This window comes from Gymnoscopelus braueri, assembly GCF_963280865.1.
Source record: "Gymnoscopelus braueri genome assembly, chromosome: 24".
NCBI lineage: Eukaryota > Metazoa > Chordata > Actinopteri > Myctophiformes > Myctophidae > Gymnoscopelus > Gymnoscopelus braueri.
In genome coordinates, this window is record NC_137626.1 from 15,700,027 (window position 1) to 15,720,362 (window position 20,336).

At 41.1% G+C, this 20,336-nt stretch overlaps 1 protein-coding gene across 1 annotated transcript in view; it reads right to left on the minus strand.

Moving 5' to 3' along the window:
• Positions 1 to 20,336, minus strand: part of LOC308080492 (FERM and PDZ domain-containing protein 4-like) — a gene marked incomplete at its 5' end in the record, with an annotated part of 118,376 nt that overhangs the window by 24,642 nt on the left and 73,398 nt on the right. Inside the window, 3 exons of the mRNA XM_080422389.1 lie at positions 1,116 to 1,161; positions 4,429 to 4,531; positions 7,607 to 7,758. Of these exons, the coding sequence (XP_080278515.1) occupies positions 1,116 to 1,161; positions 4,429 to 4,531; positions 7,607 to 7,758 (301 nt within the window). The remainder of the gene's footprint in view (positions 1 to 1,115; positions 1,162 to 4,428; positions 4,532 to 7,606; positions 7,759 to 20,336) is intronic.

The following is a 20,336-nucleotide window of genomic DNA, read 5'->3' on the forward strand; positions in this document are numbered from 1 at the left end:
TTTTTCCAATCTGCTATAGTTCAATTTTTGGTGAGTCTGTGTGAATTGTAAAGCCTCAGTTTCCTGTTCTTATAGCTGACAGGAGTGGCAACGCAGTCAGTGTGGTCTTCTGCTGCTGCAGCCCATCTGCCTCTATATGACTGTGCATATATACTCCATTCCCACACATTTCATACATATTTGATATCTGCTGCTAAGTGATGTCTCTCACTTGACACAAGAGACTGAGGTACTCTGCCTTAAGCCCGATTCATAACCGGATGCAATATGCGCTTGTAGATTGGCTATTTTCGGAGCACAAGACCGCCGCACAGCGGGCAATGAATTAGACATTACACACCTTATGTATATTTGATTTAGTTATTTGACATTTTCCTTTTGTAAAGCATTGGTTCCCAGGGGTCCTTGGGGGGCAGTGGAGTCGTTACGCGGGGGCTTCGGTGGCTATAGCCACCAATGTTTTATCCAAAGCCACCAATAAAAATAAAAAAAATAAATTATATATCTATAACCCTAACCTAACCCTATCCCTAACCCTAAAACCGAAATAAAGTAACAAAAAACTGGGAAAAAAGTACCCGAATCCGCCGAAATCCGCGAACATTTTCGCGCGGTCCGTTGCCTGGTGGGCTAAGCCCCCAACCTAGTAGAGACCTAGCGACGGCTCTGTTGGGGGGGTACCAGCGGTTCCCCAGCAAAATTAGTTAATAAAGCGTCACAATCATTTTAACCCCTTTATCCATATTTTATACTTTGGCTATTCAAAAACAGCAGATCTACAAGCTCATAGCGCAGCAGCTATGAGCTTGTAGATCTGCTATGAAAAATCTTGAAAACGTGTGCAAATCTTGGAATATTTATTTTTTAAAGCGAGTATTTGTAACTCAAATCTTTGCTTCTGGGGGGTCCCTGGAACAAAAACATTTTGAGATGGGGGTCCGTGGCCAAATACATGTCCTTGACATGAAAAAGTTTGAGAACCACTGTTGTAAAGATGATCTATTTTTGTGACTGCAAATCGTTGGAAAATAATGAACTGTTACTGTTTTACATCTGTAAACTTGACGCGACAATAAACTTGAATTGGTAAAAGTTGAAGTTGAAGTTGTACTCACAGGGTAGGGCTGGATAACAGTCAACACAATGGACTCTTTGCAGCTCCTGGAGTGAGAGAAGACAATAATTGATTACTGTTCAGCATCAACAGAACATTATATTTCAATCGAAAAGGCTGCAGCGTTAAGTGGTCATATGAGGGAGCCCGTGAACACGTTTTTCAAGTGTGCCATGATCCAGAAAAGGGATATCTGGTTTGATCCATTAAGACCAGGAAAAGCATCTGTCATTTTAGATTTGAACCACTTTAACCATTATTTTATACTTTGGGCTATTCAAAAATAGCAGATAATACAAGCTTGTAGATCTTTTTTTAACAATTTTGAAAATGTGTGCAAATCTTTGAATATATATATATTTTTAAAGCAAACATTTATAACTCAAATCTTTGCTTCTGGGGATTCTACAAATGTCTTCTAAATCCTTTTTTTTTTTTTACTTATGTTTCTATATCAGTGGTTCAATAAAAAATAAAAAAATATCAAGATATGCACACATTTTCACAATAAAAATAGAAATAGCATATCTACAAGCTTGTAGCGCGGAGCTTGCATATCTGCTATTTTTCGAATAGCCAAATAAATCTAAAAATGACACAGATGCGTTCCCGGATAGAATGGCTTAAAGACCAAGGTGATTGAGAGACATTGCCATCCGTAGAGCCCCATCATCAAAATGGGGGGCTACAAAAAAAGAACAAGCAATCACAGCCAGTGAAAACAAGATAACAGCAACTTGTATTAGTTTCAGACAGAATGAAATGAGATGCCTGGAGGGCATGGGCACAGCTAACAACCATACACGGATGCAAAACAAGCAAACATAATACACACACACAAACAATACAAACACACATAAGCATGTGGAAACACACACCCATACCGGTGTTGTGCACAAAAGCAACCGTCTGCCACAGAGTTAATGGGGACGGCGGGAGCGTGCACAGGCTGTTTAAACCATTAAGAGCACGAACGTATTGGTGTCATTTTAGATTTTTTTGCTATAACCGTTATTTTATACTTTGGCTATTCAAAAAGAGCAGATCTGCAAGCTCATAGCGCGGCACAGAGTGAGCTTGTAGATCTGCTATTTTTATTTTTAAATTCTTGAACATTTTTGCTAATCTTTCAATATATATATATTTTTTAAAGTGAACATTTGTAAATACAATCTTTGCTTCAGGGGGTCCCTGGAACTAAATATTTTGTTATGGGGGTCTGTGGCCAAATTGTACTTGACCCCCCCCCCCCATCTGAAGCAAATATTGGAGTTACAAATGGTCACTTTAAAAATATATATACATTCAAAGATTTGCAGAAATTGTCAAGATTTAAAAAAAAAATCTGACCTACAAGCTCGAGCTATGAGCTTGTAGATCAGCTATTTTTGAATAGCCAAATAAATCCAAAATGAGACATATGCGTTCCCGGGTTGAATGGATTAATGGGGAATTTCGGGAGCGTGCACAGGCTGTTTAAAGCGACATCACGCTGTTTATGGCTCATATGGCCTTTTAGAGGTATGTGTGTTGGTCTGATTGGGCTATAACGTTTGAAATATAACCCTCAAAAATGAAATTGTATCATTTTGAGGCAGAACCAAGCTTTCAGTTAGCAGGTAGGAGCTGCAATCACTTTTTGGCAGGAGGAAAAGTGCTTTTTATAGGATAAAGTATATGGACTTTTATGGCCTGTGCGCGCTCCCGCGGTTCCCCAATCACTCTCTGGCAGAAGATTACTTTTGTGCACAACACCGGCACATACTGTGCCGAAAGTAAGTGTATGTACATGCAGGCATGCACACACACACGCGCACGCGCACGCGCACGCGCACACGCACACGCACACGCACACACACAAAAGTATTGGTATCAAAATGTACTTAAAGTACCAAAAGTAAAAGTACTAAAATGTTTGAAAACAGCAGATCTTCAAGCTCAGAACACGTTGCGATGTGGCGCGTTGTGAGCTTGTAGATCAGCTATTTTCAAATAGCCTAGGTATAAAATAATAAGTGGTTGATATATGTTTTATACTGTAATCATTTCTACTATAGGTTGTAATGAAGTACAATATTTGACTCTGAGGTGTAGTGGAGTAGAAGTAGACGTATTGGAGATTGGAAATACTCAAATAAAGTGCAAATACCTCAAAATTTTACTCAACTACAGTACTTAGTTACTTTCCACGATTGAATATATGCTATTCATTTCAGGGAAAATTGGGGAGGGAAAGTTTGCTGCGTGGACCCACACATAACTTGGTTTACTTTGTGTTACTGTGTGTGTGTGCCAGCATGACGTTAATTGTACAGGAGCTGTCACACAGTAACATCTTAATGACACACACAATTAATGTTATTACCTTCAGCTGTGTTTACATGAAAAAAGGGTCTATTGGGCAGATTACGTGATAACACTCACATACTTAAACCATTAAGACCGGGAAAGCATCGGTATGTCATTTTTAGATTCATTTGGCTATTAAAAAATAGCAGATATACAAGCTCATAGCGCGGCACTTGTAGATCTGCTATTTTATCTGCTTTGATCTGCTTTTTAGAAAAATCGAAAAAAAACGCAATACATTTTGGAAACTTGAAATGGGACATTCTGCATAAGGAGTACTTTTGGTACTTTAACTACATTTTGATGCCAATACTTTTGTACTTTTACTCAAGTATATTTCTATATTGCAGTATTGATTCTTAAGTAAATATTTGTAGTACTTTTTCCACCACTGATATCTAAAATAGTTTTGCGAATCTTTTTTTGTTCTTCTCCAGGCTACAGAACACCATGTTAGACAAGGTGTAGCCTGAAAGAGAGAGCCCTATCGATGGTCTTGAAGGGCGGATCCAAACCCAGGCGGTTAGATTCCAGCGCCGCTTCCTATTGCTTCACCAATCTATGTCCCCGCCTCCCCCCCCCCCCCCCCCCCCCCCCGGCCTGTGCACGGAACACGCTGACGCCACCAAATTTAGAGCGACGCCCCTCTGCACTCTGATTGGTTCGGAGATAACAAGGTTCACTCCCACTCCGAAACCACCGTTCCTGCAAGGTTCCCCCAGACTTTTTTTCTTATGAAAAGAAAAAAAAAGGGCATGGGTTTCCGAGGCTAGACAAGGTGTGGTGTGATCACATAATCACATGGACATAGCGTGATCTATAGTAGAGGTCTCAGTTTGTACCTGACCAGGTCATAATCACATGGACGTAGCGTGACCTATAGTAGAGGTCTCAGTTTGTACCTGACCAGGTCATAATCACATGAACATAACGTGACCTATAGTAGAGGTCTCAGTTTGTAGTACCTGACCAGGTCGATGACCTTCTCTCTGGGAGCCGAGCTGACCGCCTCGTCGTTGATCATTATGATCTCATCACCCGGGATCAGCCTCCCCTCCGACGGACCACCTACACACACACGCACGCACGCACACGCACACACACACACACACACACACACACACAGACACAGACACACACACACACACACACACACACACACACACACACACACACACACACACACACACACACACACACACACACACACACACACACACGCGCATTAGAAAGGGTACATTAGAGACAGTATATTAGTCCACTGCGATGCTTAATGTACTGAAATGTGCGCCTTCATCTCCTCTGATTATAATCTGGAGATAGATAGACTGTTATAAGTATCTTTTATGGGTCTGTCTTGCATGCACGCACGCACACACGCACGCACGCACGCACGCACGCACGCACGCACACACGCACGCACTTAAAGTACCAAAAGTTCAAGTTTTTAAATGTATAAAAATCTTTATACTCACAATGCGTCGTGATGCGATGCATCATGCATTGTGAGCTTGTAGGTCTGCTATTTTCAAATGGTTGAAATATATAGAGCTGAAGTGGTTAATGTATATTTTGTAATAATAATCAAAATCTGCAAAGTAACTAGTAACAAAAGTTTTCAAATAATTGTAGTGGAGTAAAAGTACAATATTTGCCTCTGAGATGCAGTGCAGTAGGAGTACACACACACACACACACGCGCGCGCACGCGCGGTCACAGACACACGCGGCCACAGACACACACACAGTCTATTAAATCTCTGCTGTGTAGAGAACAGCGTGTAAGCAAGATAGATGGTAAATAACGGCGAAGCTGACGTCTGCCCATGGCCACAGCGGACACACTAATTGTTTCAAAGAGGGCAATCCGTTAGCCAAAGATAATGTGTGAATGAATCGATATGTGCATGTAGCAGAAAAGGGACGCGTAATACACTTCACACTGGAGTGTGTGGCTGAACTGTGTGCGATGTAGAGTTTCTATTCCTGTGAGGATGACATTTCCTCCCACAGAAACAAACATGAGGAATCATGGAAAGTGAAGGTATTTGCCGTGAAGTTATTTTAAGTTCAAGTTATGGTTAAGTGAAAGTGAAAGTTAGATAGCCACTTATCTTAAAGGAGTAGTTCACCCCAAAAAATTACTTATTTTCTATCAATTACACACACCATTGATAGATTGTTTTGTTTTTGTTGAATTCCTAGGGCAATAATTTGATGATCGGCGGTCTCTCCGGTAGGAGACTCAAAGGAAACTCTTTGAGTCTATTTATACCTGTATACATATACAATATATATACCTGTATATGTTCTCTAAAGCAAATTCCCCAAGGGGAAACAAGGAGAATTAATTAATTCTACAGGTGTGTGTGTGTGTGTGTGTGTGTGTGTGTGTGTGTGTGTGTGTGTGTGTGTGTGTGTGCGCGCGCACGTTCGTGCGTGTGCGTGTGCGTGTGTGTTTATATACAGTATGTGTGTGTGTGTGCCTGTGTGTGTTTGAGTGTGCGAGATGCACTGACACGGATGTTAATCAACAGATTGCCGCTGTCAGTTCTGCTATCGCCTGTGTGCGCAGTTTGAAACCCCTGATGCATGTAATGCATCTCTGATGTGTCTGCATGAATCTATGGCATTGTCCTCATGTATGTGTATATTCCCTGCCAGGGGCCCAAGGCACTTAATAGAATATTCATTAATTGAACTGTCTGCCTGTAATTCAACACTGATTGATTATTGAGATGCCTAATCTCTCTCTCTCTCTCTCTCTCTCTCTCTCTCTCTCTCTCTCTCTCTCTAAGTGGCCTTTGGCAGCGTTGCCATGTCTGCTTTTTATAAGCAACTTGGGGCTTGTTTTTTTTGTAACGTTGCTTGTAAAATATTGGCAGTTGCGGGTTGCGTTTTTTTGGGCTTGTTTTTAAAGTGTAGTTGTTTATTTGGGCTTGTCATTCCTGAAGTTTTAATTATTGTTTAAGGACCCCCAAATTAATATGTGTTTGGCCATAGCGCAGACCCCCATCTGAAAATATTTTGTGCCAGAGACCCCATACCAGATTTGTGTTTTTGCTTGAAAATAGCAGATCTACAAGCACATCTTGGAAATGCGTAGCACGCATCGCAACGCGTTGTGTGCTTGTAGATCGGCTATTTTCAAATAGCCGACGTGTATAGGTTTAAATAAGTGCTCATGTGGCCTATAGTCGCTTCTTTTGGGTTTGTTTTCATACACCTGGTTGCTTATTTCTCTCGCAAAATCTGGCAACACTGGCAGCAGATAGGAAGGTATTGGCCTCTTCTTGTTAGCATATAGCTTCTCCATACTGCTGAACACACCCCCCATGCCCAGTGGAGCGGCTCACGCTGGGGTATATCTGCTGGTTGGTTTGCCTGGCTCAGCAATAACTCAAGACAGTTTGAATATGATTTAGATTTCAATTTGTGCAAATGACTTTGCACAAGTTATGGAGGGTCAGGAGGGGGAGGGTCAACCCGCACGGTTAAAGTATAGCCACATGCATGTTATGGGTCATATGGCCTACTACCGTATTTACAACGACCCTATAACCGAGCTCTCTCAGTGATTGTTTTCTACCGGCAGGTTGATGTGCTGCTTTATATGGTGCTTTTAGTATCACAACCACACAGAGAGAGAGGGTGATGATAACCAATATCAACAGTAATAACGGTTATCAGACTTATAGGGCTCCTCTGTCAGTAGCTGATCACTTATTGTGTCAAGATCAAAGTGCAGCCAAACACTATACTCAGTGGTGTAAAGTAACTAAGTACATTTACTTAAGTGCTGTAGTTAAGTACAATTTTGAGGTACTTTCCACTACAAAGACCTAGGCTATTTGAAAATAGCCGATCTACAAGCTTGTAGATCTACTATTTTCAAATAGCCTAGGTACTTTTACTCTTGGTACTTTAAGTACATTTTGATACCAATACTTTTGCACTTTCACTCAAGTACATTTTGAATTCCGGACTCTTACTTGTAACAGTACAAGTAACTACTTCTACATTGCAGCATTGATACTTTTACTTAAGTAAAACACTTGAGTACTTTTTCCACCACTGACGCAGACACACATCCACACACACACACACACACACACACACACACACACGGAATCCCAACCCTACCTGGCGTGACAGAGCGGACCACCACGGGCTTCTCGCTGCCGGCCACGAAGCCGAACCCCAGCACGGGGTCCCGTCTCATCTCCACCAGCCTGGGGGCCGGGGGGACGGCGTCCTGATGCACCTCCTCCAGGGAGCTGCTCTGGGACACTTGGCTGTGGAACACAGTGGTGGGACAGTTACTTTTAATGTTTTTTATCCCATGATTTTGTAACCCATTCTTTCCACCCAGTGCCAATTGCCTATGTAATCCTGGGCGCTACTCCCCCTCTGCCAGCCTAGGGAGAGCCTAGAACTGAGCTCATGCCTCCTTCAATGCATAAGGAGTTAACAGACCGCTTCTTATCACCTGACAGGGGGGAGTTTCCCCGGTAGGACTAGCGTGTGGAAGGAACACGTTGAGACCAGGATTACTGCATGTGTTTTTGTGAGGGTACCTATACCCTAGGGGACACGGGGAGAACATGCAAACTCCACACAGAAAGGCCCTTTCGCCAACCCCACCTAGGGTATGGGTAGTGGTGGACAGTTAACTAAGTACATTTTGTTGATGTCGGGTAGAAACCTCGAATCTCCATATTAGAACTTTTTTTGGAGGGGGGAATTAACGGACGATTAGCTGTAGTATAACGGCCATACTACAGCGTCGCACAAAACCATCACAATATAGCTTTATTAAACATTATTAGACGTAACAATTCACTTAACTTAATTCAATTAACTCACGAAACGATACTAGGTTCACAATACGATTTTTTAAACACAATTTATTTCCAGACAAATGACCAAAATATATATTTCTCTTACACAAATCCAGCATTTTCTTCTCTTTTATATATATTTTTTACAATTTCTCTTATCCTCTTTTCAATACAGTAGCAAATGAGTGAAAACTCTTTTTTTTATCAATTATTTTTACAAAGACCTTCTATTTTCTTTCCCTTTTTTTCTGCTGTTTGCATCACGATACACTTTTTAAAAAATCCAGTCCACTGCTGGAACACACAGTGCAGAATGACAGTGATTTACGGAGACAGACAGAACACTCAAATCTGGAGACGGAGTCCAGGGACCAAATTAAAATGAAGTGCCCTCTTTGACTTTATCCTCAATTCACTGACATTGTTTTAAAGAACATGACACAAATGAAAATGGAAGATACTTGTTTCCAATGGCTGCTTGTGCCTTGAATCACAATAGAGATATTACCTTGGGCTTTTGATATATCATAGAAAACCTGGGACAAAATAATCTGTCTAACGGCATGGACACTGTGGGGGGGACATTCTGCTGAAATAACCAATCTACAAGCTCACAAGCAAACACACCAGCTCAGTCAGTGGTCTTGTGGTAACCCTCCATCAAGGGTTGGATGTGGGGGTAAGTCCCTGGGACAACATCATGTCCAGGCCAGGGGATGTATATTTTATGTTTGTTTGTACATAGATATGTACAGGAGGGACCCCCAAGGGTCCCCACCTATTACAAAAGTGCCGCGCCACGAGCTTGTGGATCTGCTACACACACACACACACACACACACACACACACACACACACACACACACACACACACACACAGACAGACAGACAGACAGACAGACAGACAGACAGACAGACAGAGACACACACACACACACACACACACACACACACACACACACACACACACACACACACACACACACACACACACACACACACACACACACACACACACACACACACACACACACACACACACACACACACTGCATGCTAGCAATGTGAGAACGTTAACTTTTTTACGGCGGGGCATAACATTTTAATCAGTATTCCTTCCATACTGCTTCATTTGGCCACGTCTTCAATAACTTCTCTGACTACTCAAAGCATTGTGTCATGAAAGATCAATGCCTGGATATCATATTAGCCTCTGATGTCAAAGCATGCGTTGATCTTTTTCTTTGAGTGTAGCCTATGATTCACAGGCTACTTTAGCCTACATGACATCTGAGCATAATTACAGGATAGAACAAAAACCGACTCACAATAGACATAAATTCACACAGACATGGTTGAGCGCAGCATATTTGATAAACGTATTGATTGATTGGACACATTGGACTTCACAGAGCATACTGTGTGCAGCGACCATAGAGTTGTCAGCATCTACCGTCCAGGTTCGTTACCGACCGCAATGACTCGTATATGATCAGTGGTGTAAAGTAACTAAGTACATTTACTCAAGTACTGTACTTAAGTACAGTTTTGAGGTAGTCCTACTTTTACTTTACTGGAGTATTTCCAATTGTCTATGCTTTTACTTCTACTCCACTAAATCTCAGAGGAAAATATTGTACTTTTACTCCACTACAATTATTTGAAAACTTTAGTTACTAGTTACTTTGCAGATATAAATTATTATATTATAAAACATACATATAGCCACTTTAGGCCTATTTTATACCTAGGCTATTTGAAAATAGCCAATCTACAAGCTCACAACGCGTCGCATCGCGGCGCGTTGTGAGCTTGTAGATCTGCTATTTTCAAACATTTTAGTACTTTTACTTTCGGTACTTTAAGTACATTTTGATACCAACACTTTTGAACTTTTACTCAAGTCAATTTTGAATTCCAGACTTTTACTTGTAACGGAGTACTTCTACATTGCAGTATTGATACTTTTACTTAAGTAAAACATTTGAGTACTTTTCCCAACACTGTATATGATACAATAGATGCAGGTGGAATAATATTTCAAATGACCATGATCATTAACTCCAACATCCGCACATCTGCCAAAAACCTTGGCTTGATCCTTGACAGCACTTTCAAGTTTGATAAACGAATCAGCATTTTTCAACTCTGCCTCCTCACCAAGGTCAAGCCATATCTCCCCCCAAAACAGTTAGAAATCGCAATCCAGGCTTTCATTTCATCAAGACTTGACTACTGCAATTCCCTATATATACCGGCATCGAACAGTCGTCACTTAGACGACTGCAATTGGTCCAGAATGCTGCTGCTCGCATGCTGACTGGCACTAAAAAACTTGAACATACAACACCTGTCTTGGCCTCACTTCACTGCCTCCCTGTTAATTTTAGGATTGATCCTCTTTGCTTTTAAATCTCTAAATGGGCTGGCCCCATGTATCTCTGAGCTCCAGGAACCCTACCTATGTAAAAAAAAACATTTTTCAAAAGTATAAGAAGTAGTGAAAATAGCAGATCTACAAGCTCACAACGTGACGCGAAGCAACACGTTGTGAGCTTGTAGATCTGCTATTTGCACTAGCTTGGGTCCCGGGCAAACGTTTGAGAACCAATGTACTAATGGACCTAGTATAGAGCGGGACTCTCTAAGTTATTTTTGAGCGGTGTAGCCGCTCCTATAAGTGGGGTTGGGGTCGCTGTACTGTGATTGGCTGATAAGTATTCATACCCTTTGCTCAGTACTGTGATTGGCTAGCGAGACGCATGATGAAATTCATAACCTGTACTGTGATTGGCTGATAAGTATTGAGACCCTTTGCTCAGTACTGTGATTGGCTAGCGAGACGCATGATGAAATTCATAACCTATAAATAGCACCACGCACTTCAAAAAAAGAACTATTCTTTTTTTGGCCTAAATAACTATAATTTTTTTTAAGTGAGCTTCCATCACTGTGATATACACCGCTCATTTCACACTGGGTGTGATTTTGAGGTTTGGATATTTGCACCCCCCAATCCTGCACTGTGATTGGCCACCAGTGTACCCCCCTAACCCTGCACCGTGATTGGCCAATCACAGTCTATTCAGGACTGTGATTGGCTAGTGAAACATGACACATGTGCATAGCCCTATAAATAGGACTATGCACTTAAAAAAAAACACATTTATGGTTTTTTTAAGTGAAAAAAAAAAACACATTTAAGTGAATCACATTATTGTGGGTGGAAAGCTTATTAAAAAAAACACATTATTCTTTTAAGTGAGCTTCCATCACCGTGATGACCACTGTTAAATAACAACAGTGACATAGTGCTCCAATTCCACATGCTGTGATTGGCTAGTGAGACATATGATGAAATTAATCTAAAACCACTTTGATGTGACACTAGTATATTTAACTTAGATGCTGTCCATTTCGTGAGAACAGTAAAAAAGAACTCAAAGAACACTATGGCTGAAATGAGAAAAGGGAAAACCGATATTGAGAAGAAAATAGAAAGTCTTCCTAGAACTGGCCCTTTCAGATCAAAGGATATATCAGAAAAGGTTAAAGACAGAATTGTGACAAAGCACAGATCTGGCCAAGGTTACAAAAGAATTTCAGCTAAACTTAAGATTGGTTGGTTGACTCCATTCAGTATTGTGATTAGCTAGCAAGACACCGCCCACTTCACACAGGGTGTGATTTTTTTTGTTTTTGTGGCATTCCTAAGCCAATAATGTGATGACCAGCAGACCAGTAGGCAGCAGTTCCGGTAGGAGACACAAAGGAGACTCTTTGTGTCTCCTACCGGCACCGCTGCTGGTCATCAAATTATTGGCTTAGGAATGAGACAAAAACCAAAAAGAATCCTTGAATTCAAGTCTCCATGGGGTGACTAATCGATAGGAAAAAAGTCATTTAGGGGGTGAACTATCCCTTTAGGGCACGGCCACACCGCACTTTTATTTGACCTATTTTACCGCCCTTAAGTGGTTAACCCACAACGGTTTTCACATCAACATCCATTTATCACAAATCACAATTTTGGTTTGGATTTCGCTCGCCAATCAAGACTGGAAGCACATACTGTTTGTATGTTTCCACATTTGTAAGAATGGCAGCTTGTTGTTATTAGGCATGTTGTGGTTCATTTCACACACCACTGAAGCAAAACACTTCATGGACAAACACAGAACCAGTCCTTCGGCTAAAATAACTCTTGCCTTTTTTTTTTGCTGTTAAGAACACTTTAAAAAACGTAATTTGTGAGTGATGTAGTGACTTCATTCACTCTCATTGTATGGATAAGCAGGTCTCACTCAATCCCACTTTCACCACATAAACAATGCAAATCCAATTATGCCAAAATGTCATAATAATGCTCCTTATCTGACATCGGGGTATCTGGATCAGACCAGCTCTCATTTTAACCCAATAAGACCTGAGGCCGATTCTACAAATGTCTTCTAAATCCTAACAGTTTTTTGAAAAAACGTATGTTGTTATATCAGCGGTGCTCAAACTTTTTTAGCTTGTATATCTGCTATTTTTGAATAGCCAAAGACATCTAAAATGACACAGATGCGTTCTTGGTTTAAAGTCAGTGGTGGGAAAAGTACTCAAATGTTTTACTTAAGTAAAAGTATCAATACTGCAATGTAGAAGTACTCTGTTACAAGTAAAAGTCCTGAATTCAAAATTGACTTGAGTAAAAGTACAAAAGTATTGGTATCAAAATGTACTTAAAGTACCAAAAGTAAAAGTACTAAAATGTTTGAAAATAGTAGATCTACAAGCGCAATGCGACGCGCTGTGAGCTTGTAGATCTGCTATTTTCAAATAGCCTAGGTATAAAATAGGGCTACAGTGGTTAATGTGTGTTTTATAATATAATAATTTATATTTGCAAAGTAACTAAGTTTTCAAATAATTGTAGTGGAGTAAAAGTACAATATTTGCCTCTCAGATGTAGTGGAGTAGAAGTAAAAGTATAGACAATTGGAAATACTCCAGTAAAGTAAAAGTACCTTAAAATTGTACTTAAGTACAGTACTTGAGTAAATGTACTTAGTTACTTTACACCACTGGTTAAAGTCAGCACAGCTGGCCTCAGTGCTACACGAGCAGTGTGTCCCACTTAACATTTCAGAAACATGCTGCTAAATACTAAAGATGCACAGACAGCATGTGTCTTGGCACAAGCAGACTGTTCTTTTTTAATCTGAGATCAATTGGGTTCATGTACTTCATTCCTTGAACTCGCACGGTTTCTGGTGAAACTGCTTTCGATGCGTTTTCAGAGTCAACCGGGCGCTCTTATTATCAGCATGGAGGACTTAAAAAAAAAAAAAAATGGATAAAGGACTTGACCAACTGTCTGTCTCCTAGTACTGAATGCCACTGATCTGTAATGTTGTGTTTTTACATGGGTTTTTATGTTGCTGGTTTTATATACATTTTTAGGTGACACTTTTTTGGTGCAGTGCCGCTGTTTTGGCCAGGATACCCTTGCAAAAGAGGGGGGGGGGGGGGGTAGGGAAAAAAAGTGTGGTGATCACTGGTGAATTATTACGGTACTTTTACAAAAACTTTTAACAAAAACAAACACGCACACGCGCAGATACACACACACACACACGCGCACGCACACGCACACGCACGCACACACACACACACACACACACACACGCACACACACACACACACACACACACACACACACACACACACACACACACACACACACACACACAAAGAAATGCATTTTGTTTTGTATGGCCCATTCTACGACTCTATCAGGCGGAGACTTTTTAATAAGGTAGATCCAAAGTATGAATTGGTTGGATGACTCGGGAGAAACTGAAACGTCTCTTTCAACATTATTCTTTTTTTCATTTGCTTCATTTCTTGAAAAGGCCTGGTCAATGAGGAGGAGGGCCATTTACATGTACAATGGCATCGTCCTATTTGTTCTTATTTTGATCATGTATGTGCTGTACGCATGTTTATTTGTGTGGTATGTTATAAGGCAGGACGTAATGCGAACAGGAAGGATAGGAAGGATTGTTAATGTCAGTTGTTTTTGTGTAATTTGACATATAATTCCATATGAGATTGGCCAAGATGGTGGCATGACACAAAAATGAAAATTTCATACACACACGCACATACGCACCCACGCACACACGCACATACGCACCCACGCACACACGCGCACACACGCACACACGCACACACACACACACACACACACGCAGACAAATGTAAAATATTCTCACAAGCGCACATTCATTATTAACATGAACACAGACCTCGGCGGAGAGGAGTGGTTGCTTCCATCTACTGCACTTTAACCACCATACTGCATATTCTTCCTTGCAATGAATAGTAAATAGCTGACTGCATCACGTTGTGAGCTTGTAGATCAGCTATTAAAAAATAAATACAAAATTAGTACTTTTACTTTGGTATTGTAAGTATATCATCGCTGTCGGGCAGAAACCTTTTATCTTAGTTACAGTATTTATTTATTTTATAAATTAATGCCCTACTTCATCAAGAGTGTCGCACAAATGCAGTGAAAATAATATATCTACAAGCTGATCTACAAGATGTTTTAAAAATAATAATAATAATAATTATTATTATTATTATTAATTAAGACCGGGAACGCATCTGTGTAACCACTTTAACCATTATGTCATACTTTGGCTATTCAAAAAATAGCAGATCTACAAGCTCATAGCGCGGCACTCGGTGCCGCGCTATGAGCTTGTATATCTGCTATTTTTTGAATAGCCAAAGAAATCTAAAATGACACAGTTGCGTTCCCGGTCTTAAAGGTTTTATGACATTCATTTTCACTTTTTTTATTTTTTATGTTTTTTGGGCGGTTTTATGACCTCAATTACACCCCAAAAAACTGAACTTTGAACATTCAGTGGATTTTCTGTGGTCTGGGGTTTTCTGAATAATTAGGCTGAAAAGTAATCTGAGCTTGGCCCTTGGATAGTGAAGTCACAGGCCATTAATCCCGCCCACTCCCCTCCTCGCCCCTCCCCTCCCCTATCCTTTCCTTTGGGGGGGGGGGGGGGGGCGGAGCAGAGGTGATGATTGACAGGCAACAATCCCTCAACAGCGACACCCGCAGGCAAAGATTTATTTTTTCATTGCAGTTGAAAAGGCTTTAGAAATGTGAGAGAAAAACACCTGCAATGGTGTTTTTGCACCATTGCAAAAACTTTTTATAGACGTTTGAAGGACCATGACAAAGACTTAACTGATTCACTGCCAATCACGTAGATCTACGCGAACCTATTTAAAGCCGCCACGTGCCAATCGCGTAGATCTACGTGAAGTGAATAATTCTTTTTTTTTTTTTCAATTTGACCCAAAGACCAAGGAGATATGATTTGTCAAAGATCTAGACTCCTATCCACTTCCTTGTTAACTTAACTTAAATTCTGTATCTCGGCTCCTGAGTACTTTTTTTTTTTCAATGAAAAACTCTGGCACTGGCTAAAAAAATATGAAAATACCTCTGGCAGTTAATGTGTTGGGTGGGACTTCTTCGTGACCTGTGCCCGTGTGTTGGTTCCCACAGCACCAATTTGCTCCTGCTAGTCTCAGTCTCCTAGCTGCTATTTTCTCGCTCACCTTATACAGATTCTTGTTGGTAACATGTTCACTCTTGAATACAGGCCTTTTACTAGTAACAGAGTATTTTTTTTAACGTATTGCTATTGCTACTTTAACTCACTGGTAAGTAAAAAAGACTGTGATTACTTCTTTTAACACTGAAGAAGTGATAGTTTAGCCCGGTCACTGATCGTCGGTCAGGGGGTCTTGTGATACGATCTGATGATACCATGGTTTACCATGGATTACACATGACCTGTGACCTGTGACCGAGATATCCCTCCCCTCAGTCAAAGACCACCCTCACCCTGCTTGTGATCATAGTGCCTCTATAGGGCTTAAAATACGTGGTGAAATGAAACATACGCACTTTTAGACCATATAGGTCATAATGAGGACATATCTGTTATAGAATTATGTATTTTTATACCTAAAGTCCCTAAAATTCGATTTTGTTTATTCCTGTAAACGCGAATGCACTGTGTGTTGACATAGATAGACCTTTATGAATGTAAATGAATCTGGATTTCATTCACCTTTTGATTCTCAAATAGCTCACATTCCTCCCCTCGCACCTGATTTTAATTGGGGAGACACAATTGGGCGGCTAGAGAACAGGACTGTCGCCTGACACTGTGATTGGTCAAGGATAAGCACACCCCTGTCTCTGAACTAAACGTATCAAAAATGTTAGCAATAAAGCCATGTCATGACCTCTTTAAATTAGACTCTCTACAGTCACATGTAACCAGTGGTGGAAAAAAATACTCAAATTTTTTACTTAAATTTAGGCAGGCAGAATGTCCAATTTCACAAGTTTTCAAATGTATACAAAATCTTTTGCCAATGGAATAGTATGGTGGTGTTTACCTGCATAAACACTGGTTGTCTTGGCAGACCAAAACAAAGAGTGAAAACAACACAATACAGCGAGAGAGCAATGATTGGCAAAACAAAATATTGTTATTGTCATATAGGGCAAAGTTACATACTGTACTAAGCCGACTCATATTAGAACGGGACGGATCAGAACAGAACAGAACAGAACAGAACAGAACAGAACAGAACAGAACAGAACAGAACAGAACAGAACAGAACAGAACAGAACAGAACAGAACAGAATCCAGGAAGTTAAATAAGGCCCTGCTGCCAGTGAGTATTGTTCATTTTGAACTAACTTTTGCTCTATTTCCCTCTTCCTGCCTCGCCCCCCCCCTCTTGTTCCATTACACACACAACACTCCCTCTATCTTCCTGTATTTCCATTACTCTTCTTCCTCTCGCCGTGTTAGATGCGTCCTCTTCCTCTTCCTCTCGCTCGTGTTTAAATGCATTCTTGGCAGCGCTCCCTTCGTCTCTCTGAACACAGAGTACAGTACATGGTGTCTGTTGTCACTGGAAAACACTCATACCTCTCTCTCTCTCTCTCTCTCTCTCTCTCTCTCTCTCCCTCTAAAGACCTGAAGCCGATTCTACAAATGTCTTCTAAATCCCAACAGTATTCTGAAAAACATACGTTTCTATATCAGTGGTGCTCAAACTTTGTCATATCGAGGACCCCCAAAACTATATGAATTTGGCCGCGGACCCCCATCACAAAATATTTTGTTCCAGGGACCCCCCAGAAGCAAAGATTTGAGTTAAAAAAGTGTTCACTTTAAAATAATATACATTCAAAGACTTGCACACATTTTCACGGCTACGAGCTTGTAGATCTGCTATTTTTGAATAGCCAAAGTGTAAAATAATGATTTTTTAGCTCAAATCTAAAAATGACACAGATGCGTCCCAGGTCTTAATGGGTTCTCTCTCTCTCTCTCTCTCTCTCTCTCTCTCTCTCTCTCTCTCTCTCTCTCTCTCTCTCTCTCTCTCTCTCTCTCTCTCTCTCTCTCTCTCTCCCCCCTTCTCTCTCTCTCTCTCCCCCCTTCGTAACTGCATATCTTGGCTGTCGGGCAAAAACCTTTAATCTCCACTATCTTGCAAAGTTCTTTTTTATAGATAATAATACAAAAAGGAACAGTTTTGGACATACAAGGTTTCCACCAGACAGTGACAAAGTTATCTCAGTCTAATATGCAGGGTGCAGTATCGCTCATGGCTTCTGGTAGTACACTTGTACTATCGGTGGTGTAAAGTAACTAAGTATATTCACTCAAGTGCTGTACTTAAGTACACTTTTGAGGAGTTTTTACTTTACTGGAGAATTTCCTTTTTTTTTTTTTTTTACTTCTACCCCACTACATCTCAGAGGCAAAATATCGTAATTATTACTCCACTACAATTATTTGAAAACTTTAGTTACTAGTTACTTTGGATAAAAGCGCTATATAAATGCACCATTTACCATTTAGTTACTTTGTAGATTTTGATTATTGTTTCACAACAACATTTCAGCCTTATATACATTTCGGCCATTTGAAAATAGCAGATCTGCAAGCTCACAATGCGTCACAATGCAGCTTGTAGATCTGCTATTCTCAAAAGATTTTTATACATTTAAAAACTTGAAATGGTACATTCTGCATAATGAGAACTTTTACTTGTAGTGTAGTTTTGAAGCACATTTTGCAATTTTTAAAAAACTTTTACTCAAGTAAATTTAGAATTCCGGACTTTTACTTGTAACAGAGTATTTCTACATTGCAGCATTGATACTTTTATTTAAGTAAAACATTTGAGTACTTTTCCCACCACTGCTTGTACTATGTACATGCTAAGCGCCATGCAAGCTAGTAGCCAGCTAACTACATAGCTTGTAGCTTCTGCCACGGCTTTAATCTGGCGAGACCGTAAAGAACATTACATCGACCCCGCGATGCGACCTCATCAACAGGCCGATTAGGATCCAATACAATCTCTCTCTCTCTCTCTCTCTGTTTCTCTCTGTCACTCTCTCTCTCTCTCTCTCTCTCCTCCCACGGTATATACTACAGCATAGCACATATACGACGGTGGAATCCCAGAGTTAAATCTGTCGGTAATGAAGCATGTTCCAATCTGGGACACGCGGGCGCGGCAGTGGGGATCACTCACGTTTAATCCCTCACGGAGGGCCGACCCAGGGCCAGGGGAGGGCTACACCGGGGTCAGGACGATATTGAATCCGTTATAAGGTCACGAGAGCCGGCATGGTTAAAACGTGGCGGGGGCGGGGGGGGGGGGGGGTTAAGAGATCGGCGTGCTCTCTTGATTAAATTGCCATTTCTGTGTTTTCCTTTTGCTCTCGTCTTACTCTCCCACTGCGTACCCGTTGTGCCGAGTACATGCCACCGTCAGGGTTGCCAGATCTGCTTATTATAATTTCCCTTGTTTCTCTCACAGAATCTGGCAACACTGGCCATGATAAGCAACATGGAGCAGTGTGCATAGCTGTCCATTGTGCTGAACCAGTTGGCTGGACCTGTATTGAACCGTCTATGGTGTTGGTTCTCAAAGCTGGGTCCCCCCCCCCCAACGTTGGGGGGGGGGGGGGTTCCAGGGGGTCCCCAGAAAATTTTGTTAAATAGCATCACAATAATTTTAACCACTTTAACCTTTTATACTTTGGCTATTCAAAAATAGCAGATATACAAGCTCCTAGCTTGTACAAGCATATGTATTTTTAACATTTTTGTACTCAAATCTTTGCTTTCTGCACAAGACATTTTCTAATGGGGGTCCGCAGCCATGAAAAAGTTAACCACCAGTCCATGGTGCTGAAACAGTGGCTGGACCTGTATTGAGCTGTCTATGGTGCTGAAACGGTGAATAGACCTGTATTGAGCTGTCTATGGTGCTGAAACAGTGGCTGGACCTGTATTGAACTGTCTATGGTGCTGAAACAGTGGCTGGACCTGTATTGAACTGTCTATGGTGCTGAAACAGTGAATAGGTCTGGCCCCCCTCCATAGAGATTCCATTTCTCTCCCTCCGCAGTTGTGCGGAACCAACCAGGGCCCAGTATCCAAATGTGGGCGGGCTTATCACCTTATTTGGAGCAATGACGTACAAGGAAGCACTGCTCTGATTGGTTCGTGAACAAGGAAGCACTGCTCTGATTGGTTTAGGTCTAACCAATAGAGTCCGTTTGGATCTTTTTGTAACCGCCCCTTGGAAAAAAATCTATCGTTGATAGGGACCAGACTAATATCCACGCAGTGTGTCGTGTGATATTGTCTGGCCACGCGAGGCTAGTATTGAACTGTCTATGGTATTGAAACAGTGAATAGACCTGTATTGAACTGTCTATGGTGCTGAAACACTGGCTGGACCTGTATTGAGCTGTCTATGGTGCTGAAACAATGGCTAGGTCAATAGGGCATAGCATACTGTACACATACACAAATATACACAAATGCATGAGTGCACAACAGTCATCAATATGGCACCAATATCAATGCAAGGTGTGAAGTGAATACACGCACGCACGC